We start from the raw sequence: 19,452 nt of genomic DNA, 5'->3' as shown, positions 1-19,452 counted from the left end.
AAATACCACTAACACACACCCAAATAACATCGAGTACTGTCACTCTCTTCTATCCAAAGGCACATTTTCAATATATTTGGGAAGCTTTATTAATTTTTTTTTTACGTCTTAAAATGTGTGAACAAAGTTTTCCTCAATAACGAAAAACTCCCAAACATACCTAGGGTCAGAAGACCTTCACATTCGTCATTTGATTCACATATATTGTTCCAACAGGGAAATCAAAGGTTGAATTTCCTGCCTCATTTTGTTGGTGTTAATCCTGAGCTCAGTTATTTACCACTTCCTTCCCTGTGACTGCTTTGCCTATGCCAGATCAGACGCTTGTTTCACAAAGAGATGAATGGTTCTTCTTCAAAAGCAATCCTCTCCTTTGTTTCTATTCAATCTCACTGTGGTCCTTGGTCCATAGTCTGACCAGTAAAACCAGTGGACCACATGTAAACGAGTCTTTTTGCTGTGATGATATAATAAACAGAAATAATTCTACTGTAAAAATCTAAATACAAAACCCGTCCAGATGCCAAAAACAAATCCCTGAAGAATCAGGGAGTCACCTACAAACTGTTTGCCAGCAGTGTGTGTTTAAGCTTAAAATGTGCCACTATTTAACTGTCAAATGTAGAATCAGTGGGGTATACAGCTCCTCTTCATCACAGTGATCAAAGCTGGTGCAGGTGCCAAAGGACAGGAAGGGGCTGTGGCGTTTAGTCCTCCAGCCTGGAGAGAATCAGATTTTAATGCCTCCTATTTCACAAACCTTTAGTTGATGACTTCCAGCCATTAATTAGAAAACCCCCATAGATGTCTCAGGTCTCACCAGACAAACCTGAAAGTGTATCACTATAAAAACACAGCCTGTTAAACACCCACAATGCATTGCTAGGTGCTGCTACATTTATAACTTGGAGAATTTATCACCCGTGTCCACCGCCGTAGTCGTGTCCAGCGACTGCTGTGCCAGTCAGAGATCGAGGCTCTACTGGCCTCGTGTGAATACGAGACCGGGAAAAGCACCGGCTCCTTTTCTCACCCTGTCATGATTACAAAGAGCAAGAAAACTGGAACCATTACAGTGGGACGACCCCGGGGAAAGGTTTCCAGCATAACTGCGCACTGCTTGGCATTTTAATAAATAATATGTAGACAATAAGCTGTGTCTGTGAAAAAAGACCTCAATAACATCAGTTCTGTAAACGTAGGAGGCTTCTAGAACGTTCTTAGGAAAATGTGTGTAAATTAATGGCCTTGCCACAGAGAGAGATGGTGATTTAGGTTAGTTGGCGGTGTCAGTCGTTAACTGGGTGCAATGCAGTGATAGTGGGTAGTAAAAAGAAAAGCAGTTAGTTCCTACTGCCACCAACTGGTGCACCACAAAAGCTCTGGTTGGATCATTTAATCACAGATTACAGTTAAAGCTGAGAATGTTACACTTCTAAATGCCACTGAGCTGTTTTTCTATATACAGAGAATGTAAGGCCTCGGAGGCTATGATCTCATGTGTTTTTGCCATGCACCAATGTTAGACACAGAAGGGGTATTTTAGGAATTCATTACAGTGTGCTCTCAGTTGTATACCCTCAAAAATTTATAGTTCAATTAATTACTAATCAGCCCTTGGTTTGTCATAAAGGTTTGTAAATACATTAGAAATTCAAAAATGGCGTTGTCAAGGTGCTTTGGTGAAATCTACTGAAACTGCTCTGCCCCCTAAAATGTGATTAACAGGTCTGTCTGCGTGTCTTATAAATGAACCTAGATTCTGTCGCCAAGACAGCAAATCAAAATGGACCACTTGGACAGCAGACAAGGTGACTTTCTCTCCTACATATACTGTACCGCACATCTCTGTTCCAACATAAACTCTCCCTGCCTGCACCTCTAAGTCAGGACCTTTTTTTTAGAAGTCCCTCCATTTTTGATTTCCATCTCCATGCTTTTTTTTTTTAAAGTTTTTTTTTTTTAACCATTGACAGAAATGAAGATTACGGCCTTTCTCCTGCCTTCATGCCTTTTCTCTTCATCATCTCTGCATCCTTCTCCAAATCCTTGGATTACGATGGAACATCTGTTTCCCTGCAAGTCCAACTGAATGAAGCTCAGATTATCCCCTCGTCCCTCCTCCACATCAAAACTAACCTGCTCTGTGTTGTGACAGCGAGCTGCGTCCTGACACACTCGCTCAGGAACCGTCCAAAAACTGATAGATTGTTATTGGCAATGATTACAGAATCAGGAATTCACACTTTACAAAGTAAAATCCCATCATTTTCTAGTTAAAAGTTTTTATAAACTTTGTAAATATATGTGTGTGTGTGTGTGCGTGCGTGTGTGTGTGTATGTGTGTGTGCGTGCGCATATGTATTCAAATTCAAATTCATAAAAGTTTATTAGTCCCATAGGGGCAATTGAAAGCACGCAAAGCAGGATTGGTGTAAAAGTGTAAACATGCAGTGTAAACATAAACAACAAATATAATTAAATAATAACATAAAAATTGTGTTTATTTGTATTTATGTTAAATAATAATTCAAAACCTAGTTAGTTCTGTATATAAATATTATATAGAGTATATGTTATGTATATAAATGATTGCTGCTTTTCTGCATTGTACCATTATCAGCTGAACCGGGCTTCAAAATGACTAAAGTGTTGTTTCTCCTCCAGAGATTCTTCTGCTTGTCACTCCTCTTTGACGCCGTCCACCAACACATGCTCTGTGCAGCCCTCACTGACCCACAGAAAGCTGAGTGTACACTCTGATGGTCGTCCTCCTACCTGCTGGTCGCACTAATCATACATCACTGAAGGATGATTCTGTCCACATCGTGGATCTTTGAGCAGCGGGATCCTCCAGGGTTGAGGTCTGGCTCTGATCTGTCAGCGTTTTTCTTCTAACCACTGCTTTAGCGTGAGTGCTGCCTTTTCTTCTGTCCTCTGACACTGACAGGAGGAATATTCTGCTACTCCTTACAACTTCAGTTAGCTGCCCCCACACCATCTCAGTGCTGCCAGACACAGTATGGAGAACCAACTCCACTTTTTCCTGAAGAATCATTCTCTCTCTGCATAAATTTCTCACCATTATTAACAACAGCACGACTCTTTCTGCCCACAATCTTCGTGTTTCACTCAACAAGCTGTCATGCAAAGGACATATGACATAGATACAATTCCCATCTGGCTCCACTCCCAAAATACAATCAGTGTGACGAATCATCCAAATGTGACAATGCACCATGTTTTCACCATTTGCCGGTTCTGTCTTTTAACCCAATTTGCAGTTGTAGGCAGAAAATTTAGCACTTATTTCAAAATACAGCTCGCACTTCTCTCAGGCATGACTATTCTTGGCTCACAGGAATAGTGCGAGGGCATTTTTGGCTCAACTGCTCACAGCTCTCGAGATGAACTGGATATTTCTGTTGTATTTTTTGGGGGTTTGTGTCATTGCAAGTCATCATGCACCACAATGACACTTAGATTTGACACTGAAGTCCAACTATAACAGCAAACCCTGTATTCACTCAACATTATCTTTGACATGCAAATAATTGTTTGAAAAATGCAATGTGTGTTTTCACATAATGATAGAAACCTACTGTGAAGAAGACAGGATTATAACTTAACCCATGTATAAATGTAGGATTATATTACTACAGAGTTTCAAGAAATGTGTTAGTGTCCCGGTGGATGAGGTTTACAGGCAGTCGTTTATATCTAACAACCTAGATTTAACACCAAAAAAAAGAAGTTGGGACAATGTGCAAAAATTTGTAAAATCTGAATGTCACAAAGTAGAGAACCTCTCCCTGTCTTTGCTTGAGAATGTTTGAGACTTAAATACTGAATCAAGATTCTAAACATGACCAGTTGGTGGAATGCCCATCTTCATGAACCATGTCCACAATATACTGCTAACTGCGGAAAGCATTTACCTGTGTCATGCCTATTTCAGGAAAATATTTCTATGAAATGATCACTCCAAATTGTCCGCAGGTGTGAGTGTGTGTGTGTGTGTTTGTGTGTGTGTGTGTGTGTGTATGTGTGTGTGTGTGTGTGTAGTTGTCTTTCTATATGTGGCCCAGCGATGCGCTAGTGACGCATCTCCGGTTTACCCCGCTGGGGTATGCTCCAGCGTAACGTCTGACACCCAAAGCAGAAAAAGTGGTTTAAGCTGACACGATAGTTGTCTCATCTTCAAGAAAATGAATGAATGAATGGATGCACTTTATAAAAAAAATCAAACCATATATTTGTGATCACTTTTTCTTCGAAGATCGTCATCACTGATTGGAAAGGATGGCTTGGGGCTTGAGTCAAAGAGACACATAAGCACAGGCTTGTCATGGGATATGTTGAAACCCAGAAAACTCATTAAGACACCTCTGTAAGAAATACCATCATAACAGGTTCAAATCCACAGCCTGTTTGTGAAGTCTGTGCTCTTAACAAATAGTGCTCAAATGTGGCATGCAAATGCATGCAACATGTAAATTTTGCATGCATTTATTAATTCTTGGGAAAGATGACCCATAGCAGGCAGACTTTCTGTTCATATGTGAAAGTCCACATCATGATACTACTGTTGGAAAGCAAAATTATTAAGGCCCCATTGCGTATTGGTTTACTGGCAAAACATGATTTATCAGGTGTTTTCTGAGAACAAAAGGACATTTTAATTAGTTCCTAAAAATAGATTTTAAGTTTTATTTTGCACATTCAACACAAAATACTTGAACCTTAATGACCAAACCAATCTCAAAATAAGAATGGCTGCAGGAAAATTACGGCAGTCACAGACTGCAACATCCCACAACACACCTGACCTACTTGCATAGGTCAAAGATCAAAGCCAGTGCTCTGACCTACTGTCACTGATCAAAGCAGTAGCTTTGATCGGTGACAGTCTTACTCACGGTCATACTCACACTGGCCTTCCCCCTCGTCTTTCTATCTTATCCGGTTTCTGAGTGTAGAAAAGTTGACATTTGACCTTGACCTAGTTTTCTCAAGGTTAAGATCATCGCCTCATTTTCATCCCCTTTGCCGCCCGAGTAATGTGCTTTTTGTTTCATCTTTCTACCTGCAATGGTTGCGAAGAACGAACGAACGACAAAAACTGACAATTTACATCACCGCTTTGAAGCAGGACGTAAAAATTAAACACATGCTGCATGTAAAACGTGACAGTGGTTCAATTATGGTATGGGTCTGCAAACCTGCAGCCGGTACAGAGTAAGATGGGACCAACAAGCGTCAAGATATTCAAGAAGAAAACATCTTGCCATCTGTGAGGACGCTGAAGCTTGTACCAAGAGGTCTCGAATCCCATAAAACCTCCGGATTTGAAAAAATGTGCTTGGAGCACATAAACCACAAACATTACAGATTTAAAGGCCATTATCTGCATATGCATCATTTCTGCAGCAGATCAGAGCAGTGACGATGTGGTCTCTACAAAGCACTGTCGAGACTTGTTATTAAGGGTTTGAATGATTTTGAGACTGCAGTAATGAATGAAAGTAGCATTGTGTAATATTTTTTGAAAATCTAATATCTGTTGGGAGTTTTTTCAAGTGTTTGCATTTGATTTACCTTAATCCTGGGCATGGTGACCGTCGGGGGTCTGGCCTTTGCCACGAAGCTTTTGGATGAACCTTTCTCCACCACGTGTCTGGTGTACGGCATATAGATGCGACCATTAGGTCCAAACACAAAGTCCTCCCGGAGAGCATCCACCAACATGATAACCACTCTCTTAAACAGTGGATGTGGGAGGCGAGTGGAGTTAGGTGAGCTTCCTGTAAGTAAAACATTTTTATTTATTTTTTTCAAGGATTACAGTCCACAAAGCAGGCAGACACTCGCCTTTAAACGAAGGCAGCTTTAAGGAGGCAGATGATGCTGTGAGCTCACCTGTCAATGGCTCTGCGGGGAGATCTGACAGCTTGCTCTTGGATGACAGAGACGACTTGACAGATACAGGGAAAAATCCCCGAAGGAAGACGGCAACGCCAATCACTTCGCATATTAAAACGAACGAGGCAAAAACAGACGAGCGTACTTTCATTTTTCACGTTGACGGACACCTGAAGAGACGAGTAAGTCGGGGAAACAACTTGCTAGCTCGCAGCCGACAGGAAGCGTACTTCAGAGTTTCCCCAATAAAGGTGTTCGTCCCATTTTAGATGGACACACTGTCAAATGACGTGTAATAAAACATCCTATATCTATACTATATTTTTGCAAACGTATTTAAGAACGAAAACTGACATCCATTAGCGCTCGCTGTGACTGAAAGCAGCTTCCGCATTGACACAAGAGAAACTACGGGTAGCACGTAGAGTCAAAACACACCAATGCGCCTTTTTTCACCACGCAATGTTATGAATGTTCAGCACAGTTGTCGACGTAAAACTTGGTAGATACAGAAAAATATTGTACAAAAACTTCAATATGCTAATATATGTATATGTGAGTATATATGTTCATATATACATATATATGTAAAACTATGATATATACATACATACTGTATATACTTATAGGAATACTATATAGGTACAGTATGTGTACACCTACATGTGTGTGTGTGTGTTTCTCTCTCTATCTCTTTATCTGTAAATGAATGAATGAATGAATGAATGGAGGGTACCGTTCACCTTAATTCGACAAGTTCAAAGAGCAGCACATAAGAATGGTAAAATATATAATTTGAGCCTCAGTATCTACTGGTAGAAGTGGAGGGTGGGTTCCTGTGATTTAAACTGACAGCTATGGAGCCGGAGGATGCTGCTGCCATCTGCTGGAGACACTGTAGGACGACAGGGTTTAAGATTCAATAATCCAGGGTCAGCATAGAATAATGTTTTTAATCTCTCAATATTGAGGTCACGTGGGAGTCTAGAATTGGCAGAAATACAGTGAATCATTTTAATTTAATTTGGTTAATCATCACAAAAATCTACAATGTTCTGTTTTAAAATAGGTTTTTAGTAAAATGTCATGACTAAGAACCAGTAAGATGGCAATTATGTTTATCAATTAGTTTTAACTGATTTAATGTTACACAGCTGTATCACAATTTCCCTGTGCAGTCATACTGTATGTAAGTGACAGATATACTGTAATTTTGAAGTGTAAAATTAGGCTTCAGTTTAATTCCTTCACTTCAGATCTGCACAATTTTGTAAAAGCCAGTTGTGGAAAATATGATTAACTGAAATTAGCAATGTCGGTTCTAATAAAGCATTAGAATAAATTAACAGTTTGATATTTTAGCATCAACTGATTAAGACAAAATGTATTTAAATTTGTCTCTTGGAAAATGATTTACTAACAGCATAAAAAAAAGTGAAGCAACACAATTTCAGCATTTGTAGGATCATCACTTTATTCACAACTTGTTGATAAAAGAGTGATAACATAATAATTTGCTAATTGTACTGCTTCTATTGTTCTTTCCTCTTCAAAACACTGATGAATGCTTCTACAGGAACCTCCACCTTGCCGATAAGCCTCATCTTCTTTTTACCCTCAGCCTGTTTCTTCAGAAGCTTCATCTTCCGTGTGATGTCACCACCATACTGTCAAAATAAAGTACATTCAGTATTTGTGTTTTTTTTAGATTTTAACTTTTGTACTCAAAACATTTTGACAACTAAGAAAAACCTTGACTTACACATTTCGCAAGAACGTTTTTTCTGTACGCTTTAATTCTGAAAGAAGCAAACATAGCACACATTTCATGCACAGAAGTAATCCAAAAAAGACTTCTGTTCATGCATCACTTTACATTCTATACTATTCTTTAAAAAAAGTCTTACTTTAGAGCTGATATACTTACGTTTCCCTCGCAAGGATCTTACTACCAATGGCTGCCTGTACAGCGATGTCAAACATCTGCCTTGGTATGGAGTCTTTAAGTTGCTCACACATGGCTTTTCCCTTGCTGTATGCACGTTCTCTGTAAAGAAATCAAACCCATCAGAGCCATAATCACATCCCTTTCCAATTCTGCCATGACCAAAGTATCTTGTCAATAAAATCTGTTTTGCTGTTGCCACTCCCAATCGATGCAGCTGGCTCTTTGGCAAACAACTAAAATTTATTATCTGTTATAGCATTTAAAGCTTTTATTTTGTTATTCTAATCGCAGCATCCTCATCAAAATGATCAGTGTTCAGAAAAATCAGAATAGAGCCCCAACACACATTACCATGTTCTGTCATGCAAGTATAATATACTGTACATGTTATTTAAAAAAACTCCAAATAAAAATATTTATTTAAAATAAAGGTTTATATTTGTGGCAGTAAAATTGCCCCATTTTCCACAAAGGTACCATATTACAAGAACAGTTTGACGTTGCAAGAGGAAACCAATGTCATTAATGTTTGTAGATTAAACATGAAACTACAGCTAGGAGGTGGTAATCCATAGTTTTACATAAACACTGCCAATAGGTCCAATTCTGGTCAGGATAAATTATAAATTAATATTCCATGAATAGTGGTGAGCTTCAAATGTGATGTTAGGAGTATTTTTCTGAATTGGCCATTGTAGGCGGAACATCCAACACTGGAGTGTGAGGCTCTCTGTATGACTCAATCTTAGTCATTCTGTAAAACAAAGACTTCATATCAAACAACTGTAAACAGATTCTCTGCTTCACAGACATTGTTGGTGAAGTATCCTGTTCAGATTGTTGGGCTCCTAGAGCCTGGGGTGTAGGTACATTAAAAACTGATCCACTCTCTGCACACCACTTTTTGTTATCAGTAAAGTTGTTCTGCTGTCCTTCACAGGGATGAAGTGAAGTCCTTGTGTGGAGCCTTAAGCCACAGTCAAAGATGAAGTTGGCCTCAACAGGCTTTTTTTTTTCTCCTTTTAATGTTTTCTTTAATGTTGGATATATTTCACGCATCATACGCTCAGAAGAATTACTTACGTGATAAAAAGTCATGCATCCTTGAAATTATGTCTTAAATTAAGTCTTAAAAATTTGCCAATTCATTCCTAGGATTACAATGATAAAAATAATTTACACTAGACTTCGTAACCACAAAGCAGCACTGTCATGAAAACCTTAATATTCAAGTACACTGTCATAACTGAATTTACCAGATGTGTATTTGTGATTTACATTTAGTATTTAGACCTGAATGTAGAAATACATGCACTCAACTTGTCTCAATATGAGGAGATTATCAGTTGTTATTGATTGCAGCAGGACATAACACACATTATGGGCAAGTCTACATGGCCATAGTGCTTTATTCAGATTTTTTACTCAAATACCTGTAAATGAACATTACTACCTGTGTACAACTGTGCTGAGTTCTTCTACAGGTCGCCCATTCAGCAGAATATCCATCTTTATCAAATCAGCAGCCTGGTAGCCTGCATTTTCATAGTCAAAGCTAAGGGGGATAAAATAATACGTCATCACCATTGATGTTTAAAATTGACAGCTTTCATTTACTGGCTTCTTCAAAGACTTTAGTTAATCTAATAAAATATCTGAATTTGAACTTACGTGAACAAAAAAATAAATGTAAAATGTAAAACTACATCTCTGTTTATTTATATACTCCACAGGTTTTTTTTACCTTGCGTATCCGGAGGACAGAGATTTGAGGAGATCATAGAAATCCACAATTACTTCATTCAGAGGGAAGAGATACTTCATCATCACATGATGGTCGTCTATATACACCACATCCTTCTCGATGCCTCTGCGATTCTATAGACAAAAAGCAAAAATATTATATTTTCTTCTAAAAAATAAAATCTGACTTGAGGGAGACTGCCTGGAGCTAAATTAAGTGACACAAAATATTTTTTTCAGGGTTTTTTTTTCATCCAATAATTAATTTCTAGACAATTTTGGATGAGCAAAAACCAACTTTTTTTACAGAGATGTGAGATCGTAATGTAATTTTTCTGACATAAATTGTTTACATGACATTCTGTGGGTACCTTTACGGTACTCATGTAAATGTTTGACGGTATAAATGAGGGTTTTTCATTTTCTTTATTTGCATTGTGCATCTTTGTCTTACCAAGCAGAGATTGATGATCTTGCCAGTGTAACTGTCTGGAGAGAGAATGGTCCCTAGGACCATCGGCTCCAGATACTCTGACACGACTGATCTTTCTGGGAACTGAGCAGGATTCACAATGGTTACCTCCTCACTGCCGTGCTCCTGTAAAGACAACCACTGTTATTCAGGAACGTAAACTTGGTGAACGTATTTCCTAACACCTTGATGATTTTTTAAGTGATAAAAAAAAATCCCAGTTTTGAGACTGGAGCCCTAAACGCTTGCAGACTGTGAGAAGCTGCCTTCTCAGTCATGAGGTACATCTGCTGCAGTGCAGCTTCCATTACTAGCATTTCAAGAGAAATTCTATAAACTGATGTGTTATAATAAAAATATGCAAATACACCAAGTTGCTGCCAATGGAATGGAATAATAGCTCCATGGAAAGTCAACTTGAACATGTCGTGTTCAAACTGGAGGGGATTTTACCTTTGTAACAGGATACACTTGGTTGTATTTTCCCCTCATTAATCTCCTATCTGCTATTTTACCAGGAGGCATATCAGCAGCAGTGGAGAGCCACCATTTATCATTAATTTCAGACCATTTTAAAGCGTCTTTATGCTGAAATAACAGTACAAGGTCAGCTATACAGCAAGACCTGAAATGGCTCTTACTTTGATGAGTTTGGCTGAGGACAGGATGGCCTTGTAGGGCACGGTTGGCGCTGTCACTACGACAGAGGCATTGTACTCCTGCTGCAGCCTCTGATTGAACACCTCCATGTGGAGAAGACCCAAGAAGCCGAGCCTGTAGGGGAGCAGGAAGGTGCTTGGATTTTGTCAAGTTTTATGATTGATGTTTATGCTTTTAATCACAAAGAACTGATTTGGAGAGAGTTCAACAGTGGGTAAGGTGCATTGCTATTCCAGTGCAGGGTCTTACCGATCCAAATTTCCACCATCTGGACTGATATGACCTGTGATGATAAATTCTTACTTGGCTGTCCATTTTGGCAACAGATAGTATGTCCCAAGGAACGTTCTTTATTGCCCAATCAATTCTATCATGTGTCGTCCAAGTTTGTGTTGAAAATGATGAGAAAAAAGATGCTACTTCCTCTACATTTGGCACATTTTAGGAAAAACTAGGGAACTTTTGCACAAGAAGTGACTTGAAAAAGTCCAAATATTGTGATTTACGTGGGACAAATTTATCATTGCCATACTTAAGTTATGGTTTTGTTTCCCGTCGTTGTGTGTGTGTGTGTGTGTGTATGTGTGTGTATATACTATATATATATATATACTGAATCTTACCTCCAGCCAGCTCCCAGGGCTAGACTGTTGTCTTTTTGCACTATGACACTTGAATCATTCAAGGTCAGTCTCTCAATGGCACTGCAAAGTCCCTGATACTCTGATTGGTCCATCGGATACATGCCTGATGTACAGAAATCAAGAGATCAAATGCACATCAGGACTCATGCAGGACTTTTGTCACATCTATTTGAGAAGTTCTGATAGCTTTTACTATATTCACTTTTACTATATTCAGGGGCTTTATTTTAAAGTACAGGTCCAATGCTACTTGAATATTCAAAGAAAATAATAACATTCTGCAGTATAACATACTAAATTCTATGTCTCGCTAATCTTTTATCAGACACTAAGGTAAGAGAAGCAGATAAGAACTCTTCCTACCAGCAAAGACCATGGCTTTCACGGGTTTAAACCCTGGGAGGATGTCCACTGGATGGTCCTGGAGGTAGAGTGTGTCACCAATCTGGGCCTCCTTCACATCTTTCATCCCTGTTATTATGTAGCCCACCTGGCCTGCTAACCTACACGTTAAGTTAAAGAGAGTTACGTTAATGCAATTTACCCAAACAACTCAAGAGTTAAATCACGTGGATAATAAGGTATTGGCCTCCTGAACTTAGATAATTATCATCTTCAGCAGGAATGACTGCAACCAAATGTTATGACTGGACCCTCTGCTTCAGTGCAGCATGTGTGAGGGTTTGGGAGGATGACCTGGAGGTTCGGTACTCTGACTTGTCCACTTCAGAAATTTAATTATTTCTTTTTAGCCATTTAGATGACTTACCCTTATGCTGAGGATCATTGTTTTGCTGCATGACTCAGTTGTTGCCTCACCTCACAGACTGATCACAAACATCCTCCTACAGGTTTTTTTTTTTTTAATTATGGAAAGTCATCCCAGGACTGAAGCATCCCTACAACCTTTCATGTGTTCTTCTTGTGTAATCTGGTGTTTGGCTTCACCAGATATGAACTCTGTCTTCCAAAACATTCCAATTTATACTCATCCATGCAATACATCTTGCCTCAAGTCTCCTCCAGATGATTTCTCACTGTGGAGACGCAGAGCCTTAGAAATTGTAGCTATACCTAAATTGTTGAATTTACGTCAAGTTCTTCCTCCTTCCATTGTTAATATGATATTGGTGAGACCTTCTAGCCAAATTTTTGCTTCTGATAAATGATCAATTTAAGTGTAGATTTAATTGAATGGGGAAATCAGATCTCACACCCCAGGTCCGCTGTGATAGCCGCCAGAAACCCCATGACCTGCGACAGCGGAAGAAGCGAGTACTGTAGATGTATGTATATGTGTGGTAGTAAGCAGGTCTGGGTGTGTCCAGTCACAATGGAATAAGTCATTAATTTAGTTAGAGGGTAAACACATTTTCAAAATGCCTTATGGGGTGACCTTACTAATGGTTGTTGTGTCTGGCATTCATCCCCAACGTGAAAGTTGGGCGCTGTAAGTACTGCCCACTGCTCGTCCAGGATGGGTAAAATGCAGGGAACAATTGTCATGACATTGTAGTTTGTAAATTGAAATTATTTTTGTAAGACAAAAATAAAGGAATACACTACCAGTCAACAGTTTGGACAAATTTTCTCATTCAATGGTGTTTCTTTATTTTTATGACTTTATACATTGTAGATACAAACTGAAGACATCAAAACTATGAAGCAAAATATATATGGAGCTATACAGCAAACAAAAAAGATAAATCTAAACGTGTTTTATATTTTAGATTCCTCAAAGCAGCCTCCCTTTGCTTTGATGACAGCTTTGCAAACCCTTGACTTTCTCTCAATGAGCTTCATGAAGTCGTCACCTGAATTAACATTCACAGGCGAGCCTTGTCAAGGTTAACTTGTAGGTTTTCTTATTTACTTAATGAGATTGGAACCATGAGTTTTGTTGTGCAGAAGTCACGCCAGTAACACACTTGACAGCCATATTTGGCACATTTTAGAATCAATATTACAGCAAGAACCAATCAGATAAGTAAAGAGAAACGAAAATCCATCATTATTTTAAGAACTGAAGGTCAGTCACTTTGGAAATACTGCACAATCTTTAAATGTATCCCCAAGTGTAGTCGCAAAAAGTATCAAGAGCTCAGAGGAAACTGGCTCACATGAGAACCACCCCAGAAAGGAAAGACCACATAAATGTCACACAGAGTTCTAGTAGCAGACACATCTCTATACCTGTTCACAGGAGACTGAGAGAATCAGGCCTTTATGGTCAAATACCTGCTAAGAATCCAGTAGAAGAGATTTATTTGGGCCAATAAACACAAGGAATGAACATCAGACCAGTGGAAATCTCTTCACTGGTCTGATGAGCCCAAATTTGAGAGCTTTGGCTAGCTGGTGACACTGTTGGGAGTTTATTCAAAATTAAAGTCACATGTAACCAGCATGGCAACCACAGCACATCTATATTTCAACAGGACAGTGAGCCCCAAAACACCAGTCAGTGTGAAGACTATCTGACCAAGAAGCAGAGTGATAAAATCCTGCATCACATGACCTGGCCTCCACAGTCACCTGACCTAAACCCAATGGAACGGTTTGGGACAAGATGAACTACAGGGTCCAAAAGGGCCACAAGTGCTCAGAATCTTTGGGAACTCCTTTAATTTGGAAAACTTTTTCAGGTGACAACCTCCGGAAGCACATTGAGAGAAGGCAAAGCAGTAATCAAAGCATAGTCAATCAAAGCAAGGGCGTTTATTTTGAAGAAGCTAAAATATAAAACGGTTATTTTACCTTATATTGTTTACGACATAATTCCGTATGTGTTCATACATAGTTTTGATGCCTTCAGTGAAAGTCAACAATGTAAATAGTTATGAAAATAAAACCATGAAATTAGAAGGTGTCAAAAACTTTTGACTAGTAGTGCACATAGATGGTAAAAAAAACGATTACACAATTATAGAAGCATTGAATTATGTGGTACATAAAACAACGACAAAGAGAGAAGTGGTTACTTCCATTATTCATTGTTCTGCTGCTGATTATCTCAATTAATAGACCAGTCATTTGGTGTTGATATTGAAACATGATAAGTACCAAGTAATTTAAAGAAATTCCATTTATTACTTCAAAAGAAAAGCAGTAATCATCATAATTAGCATTTGGGAAACCACTAAAGCTGGAGAAAAGGAACAATAACACAACTCACAGCTTCTGTGTCAGATGCTTATCCGGCCGAAGGATCCCCAACTCGCTGACCTGGTACATTTTGCCCAGATGTGCTGAAACAATCCTGTCGCCTTTTCTGACTTCACCTCCAAGCACAGCAATGTTAGCTACCACCCCTCTGTAGTGGTCAAAATCGGAGTCAAACACTAGGGCCTTAAATGGGTCATCGGCACTTGCCACAGGCCTGAGAATACAAGGATGAGGAAACATCATCATCTTGATGTGTCAAGCATGCTTCATCTGAAACAGTAAATCAAACGAGCCGTCTTACGGTGGAATCCTGTCCACAATTGCCTGAAGAATGTTTTCAACATTTGTTCCAAATTTTGCTGAAATCTGCAAAAAACAAATAAAAAGACAAAACCACTTCAGAGAAAATCAGGTCAAGGATCCTGAAAATAATGCCCACAATAATATTTATTGTTTGGTGATAAAAATAAGTTTTCCTTTAATATCATACTCCATTGCTCTTTGTACTTTGTCGGAAATCAGCAACAGAATGGATAAGCAGCTCTAGTGATGTCAAACCTTTAACAGCATCCACAAGACAAAATAAGACAAATACTCCCATTAATGACATTACAGTAAAGTCAGCCTAAATTTATAGCTGTTTTGTGAACGCTTCTATTAGTTTCTTGGTTCTGGATAGAACTTTGTACCACAAAAGGGTTTTGATGCTTTACCCATCTTAAAAAAGGCTTCTTACACAAGTGGCTCACTTGGTATAACTATGTCTAAAACACAAGTTCTGGTCAAATATGGGAAGAGAGTGAGAAGCACAAGGAGGTGGAATGTTGTAGGAGTGAGTAAATGAGAGGCAAACAGATTAGTCGTATGTAAAGAAACATGAATGCAATTGCCTCAGTGACACTGTCATTCTGGGGGACACCTCCAACCTCTTTCACCACCTATGCAAAGTCACTTTTTTTTAGTTACAGAATATTTTATACATGGATATTTTAAATTTCATGGTATATCTGATTGAATAGTTGCACAAAAATTACAAACAGAGAGAAATTATGGAATAAAGAATTCAAAGTGTAATTTAAAAGGCTAATGCGGTTATTTTATCTTAAATTTGGAGAAGATTCCTACAACAAGATAATAAAGTTAATAAAGTTCTGCTTCTTCTTCATCTTCTAAAAGTTCCTCACGTTGCACAACCTTAGCTTGAGCAAGCTTCAACTCACCCTGATGCATTCCTCACGTGAAATATCAAACACTTTTTCAATCTGTGCCTCGACTCTTTCTGGATCAGCATTTTTTAAATCGATCTAAGAAGAAAAAATAAGAACAAACTGAAATTAAAAGAAAAAAAAGTGATGTTTTTTGGGGGGAAAATTCAAACAGGTAAAGAAGCTTTCAGCGTACCTTGTTGATGATAGGGATGATTGCCAGCTCAGCCTCAAACGCTAGGTAGAAATTAGCCATTGTCTGTGCTTGAACCCCCTTCACATGACACAATATTAATAACTATACATGCAGCTTGTATAGCGATCACATGTCACTATCAAAAGAAAGATATAGATCTTATTTTGTACCCGATTGGCATCAACGACCAACAGGACTCCTTGGCATGCAGAAATTGACCGAGACACTTCATAACTGAAGTCAACGTGACCCTACAGAAAGGAAAGGCATCAGGACACGCAATGCTGCAGCATGTAAATAACATGAAAGAACTGCAAAATTATTTGTGGATTTTATTTTGGACTGTTGTTTTGATGAGAGAGCTGATGATGATGATAATGTTTCAAAATTGAAATATGCAGCCCCACAGAATAGGTAGGCGTAAATGGTGCATTTCATAATGTTTCAAAGCTTCTTCTTAACACTTACTGGTGTATCGATGAGGTTCAGGAGGTACTCCTTTCCTTGGTTGCTGTAAAGCAGAGAAGCTGTCTGGGCCTTCACTGTTATTCCCCTGTCTCGTTCCACCTGAAGTGTGTCCAAAACCTGCTTGTTCTTGTCAGTCTTTGTTATTGCTCCTGTTTGTCAGTCACATACATGGTAAATATGACAGTTTTGTTTTTTTTTATATACAAAATGTGTTACAACAACAGTCACCTTTACCTTGTCAAAAGCAACATTTGCAGAGAAATCCAAAACCCAGAAAGTTTATATTTCAAAATAACTTCAACATATCAAACTAAATATTCTGTCCAAAAGGGAAAAAAAAGATGAAGGACGTCTGGGCTAGCGATGCAGTGTAAACATGACTCAGAATATTAGACAAAAAATAATCTACCGGTACTCAGGGGCCGCTATGGTTTGAAAGAGACATATCAATCCTCCCACTATTATTATTATTATTGATGACAATAATAACTCAAACAACAATATTATATTATTAGATTACTAGTACTACTAGTAGTATTTGTAGTTATACGGTAGTTGAAGTAGATAGATAGATAGATAGATAGATAGATAGATAGATAGATAGATAGATAGATAGATAGATAGATAGATAGATAGATAGATAGATAGATAGCAGAGGAGAGGAAACTGCAGCCTGCTCACGCATGCGCAGTGAAAAAAAAAGTATAATAGCTATTACCACTATAATACAATAGCTAGTATAAACTACTGTATAATAGCTATAATAATAGTATAATAGCTATAATAATAATATATAATAATAAATAATATAATAATATAATATAATATACAATAATAATATTATAATAATATATAATAATATATATTATTATATACTAATAATAATAATATATAACATAATAATATAATAGCTATAATAATAGCTAGTATATAGATATAATAGTATAATATAAACTATAATAGCTAGTATAATAGCTATTACCACTTTTAATGTTTCTATTATATATCTATCATTAATGTTGCACATCTGCCTGCCCACCAACTTATTTACAACATCTCTATCTCTATAACCTATCTTAGGTGCAATGAGCTAACTTTAGTTGTGATATGGGACAATATAAAAATGATCTTCCTTTGACTTGACTTAATTATTTTATTACAAGCTAATTTAATATGTTTTTTTTTTTAAGTACCAGAGAAAGGGAGTATTATGATGCTACCATTTGGATGATAGCAGCTGTTCTCAGATAGCAGTGTCCCCAGTTACGACACATATTCCATTACTGTAGGCTCTCACGCATTATATCATTATCAGCGTGTTTATTATCAGACCTAAACCTCTTTTATGAAAACTTCAGAAAAAATGGGAATGATAATATGATGCATAAATGTGGCAATAAGGAAACATACCTGTCATCTCCAACAGTCTGTCAGCCAACGTGCTTTTTCCATGATCAATATGAGCAATGATGCAAAAATTCCTGATTCTTTCTGCAGGGAACTTGGACAGTTCGATGGTTTCCTTGAACGCAAAGGCAAGGACATTCATTCATTCATTTGTAAGGAAACATTTGACAAATTAATGATTACTATCATGTTCTGAATAACTAGCAATAAAGGAAACGATTTATATAATGGGAACTTCATCATAACTTTGTAAGTTATAGCAGGAAACAATTCTCAATAGAAGTTCTGTTAAAACGCTGCCTGAACATTTTCTGGTATTTTGTTACCTTGTGTGTCTCAGTGCACATCTTGACGCTACTGGAGAATAATATGGGCAAACTTTTCTTAAAGCGATGTCTTAATAGCGTGTAGCTCATGTTACAGCTTTGTGCTTTCTTTTTGCACATTTTGAAGTTTAAAACTCGTCTGAAAAGAGGAGTTTCGATCCCATGTTTCAAGAAAGAAAATGACATGTTTTCAACAAGCTATGTTGAGTGGCTAACAGGATGAAGGATGAAGGTGTTGACCGGTGCTAACAGCACAGCTATTTAGCTTCGTTAACATTAGTTAAACTCAGACTAACAACACAGTTGCTCCGCTGTCATTAGCCGGACTGTCGCGACAAAAAACTTTTAACTTGATGAAGATTTCAAGAAGTACGAGTTAAATATTTTGAAGATGGATGTAGCGAAGGAGGCTGACATCTTGGTTTAGAGTTCAACCGCAAAGCCTTGTGGGAGATTTATTATTGATTTTTTTTTTTTTTTTTTGCAGTAGCAAAGATGACAGAAAGAAACAAGATAATAACCTTGTTTTTCTCCTTATGTCGCACAGCGGGAAAATCTCGATCGCTGGTTCAAACAAAATCTTCGAATAATTGTTATACTGTAACTCTTTAACATAGGGGTCATTTATTATAACCAAAACGTGTTAACTAAACTAAAGGCTTTACATTAATCATGTCTTTCACGTGGATTTACAATGCTATGTACAATGTAATTTAATTGAAATAGGCTGGTTATGAATGGCACCAGCCTATTACAATTAAATTTAATGTAGAATTTTTATACAGTACTTACGATTCAGTAACGTAATAGATTACATTTATAATAATAAAATACAAACCTTAACCTATGAAAGGACATCAGAGAGTTTTTTGATATGCTACTATCTTTGGAGCGCTCTGTAGTCAGAGGTCCCGCCCACTCAATCTGTCAAGGATATAATTGGATATCGATTGCTATGACAACCAAACGGCCGCTTTCACGGAGATCGCTCGGCTCTGTGCGATCAGATAGTGGGCCTGTGCAAGCTGCTGTTCCTGCCAGTCGTATAATCACATCTTGGCACTCGTTTTTAAGTAAGACCAGATTCCACCGTGTGAAAATGTCTATGGGAAGACATTATTTTAAAAAAAAAAATCAAATGTGCACAAAAACATTACATTATATTTTAATATGTATCCAACAATCTATGAAGTGAATGCGAGGATTTCGATGAACATGCACTGAATGGATTCCTCCCACCAGATAATTGCAGAACAGGTCGACTCCAGACAAGCCCTAGATGTGAATGTGTGGTTG

The 19,452-nt window shown here is 37.9% G+C and overlaps 2 protein-coding genes across 2 annotated transcripts in view; both read right to left on the bottom strand.

The window, feature by feature from the left end:
- Positions 1-6,302, bottom strand: part of pigg (phosphatidylinositol glycan anchor biosynthesis class G (EMM blood group)) — a 62,217-nt gene extending 55,915 nt beyond the window's left edge. Inside the window, exons 1-2 of the mRNA XM_068326265.1 lie at positions 5,920-6,302; positions 5,599-5,804 (exon numbers count right to left, since the gene is read on the bottom strand). Of these exons, the coding sequence (XP_068182366.1) occupies positions 5,599-5,804; positions 5,920-6,073 (360 nt within the window). The 5' untranslated portion in view covers positions 6,074-6,302. The remainder of the gene's footprint in view (positions 1-5,598; positions 5,805-5,919) is intronic.
- Positions 6,303-7,385: 1,083 nt separating this feature from the next.
- Positions 7,386-18,913, bottom strand: guf1 (GTP binding elongation factor GUF1). The gene is made up of 17 exons (XM_068325727.1): positions 18,157-18,913; positions 17,834-17,945; positions 16,424-16,572; positions 16,126-16,206; positions 15,956-16,033; positions 15,775-15,858; positions 14,856-14,920; positions 14,565-14,768; positions 11,753-11,892; positions 11,369-11,492; positions 10,727-10,859; positions 10,068-10,211; positions 9,615-9,748; positions 9,324-9,425; positions 7,850-7,969; positions 7,685-7,721; positions 7,386-7,589 (listed from the first exon to the last, which is right to left on the bottom strand). The coding sequence occupies exons 1-17, from the start codon at positions 18,340-18,342 to the stop codon at positions 7,455-7,457; spliced, it is 2,028 nt and encodes a 675-aa protein (XP_068181828.1). The 5' UTR covers positions 18,343-18,913; the 3' UTR covers positions 7,386-7,454.
- Between the last annotated feature and the right edge of the window lie 539 nt (positions 18,914-19,452).

The sequence above is a fragment of the Antennarius striatus genome, chromosome 10 (assembly GCF_040054535.1).
Source record: "Antennarius striatus isolate MH-2024 chromosome 10, ASM4005453v1, whole genome shotgun sequence".
NCBI classification, from domain to species: domain Eukaryota; kingdom Metazoa; phylum Chordata; class Actinopteri; order Lophiiformes; family Antennariidae; genus Antennarius; species Antennarius striatus.
The sequence above is the reverse complement of the archived record's forward strand: the minus strand, read 5'-3'. Positions and strand labels throughout refer to the sequence as shown.

Bases quoted from the DNA above. Each gene is read 5' to 3' on its own strand.
- guf1 (XM_068325727.1), bottom strand. From the start codon at position 18,342: ATGTCATTTTCTTTCTTGAAACATGGGATCGAAACTCCTCTTTTCAGA. The intron at 10,860-11,368 runs GTAAGATTCAGT...GCTCCCCTACAG, and splicing joins GCCCTGGGAGCTGGCTGGAG to GCTCGGCTTCTTGGGTCTTC. The intron at 9,426-9,614 runs GTAAAAAAAACC...TATCCCCCTTAG, and splicing joins CTGTCCTCCGGATACGCAAG to CTTTGACTATGAAAATGCAG.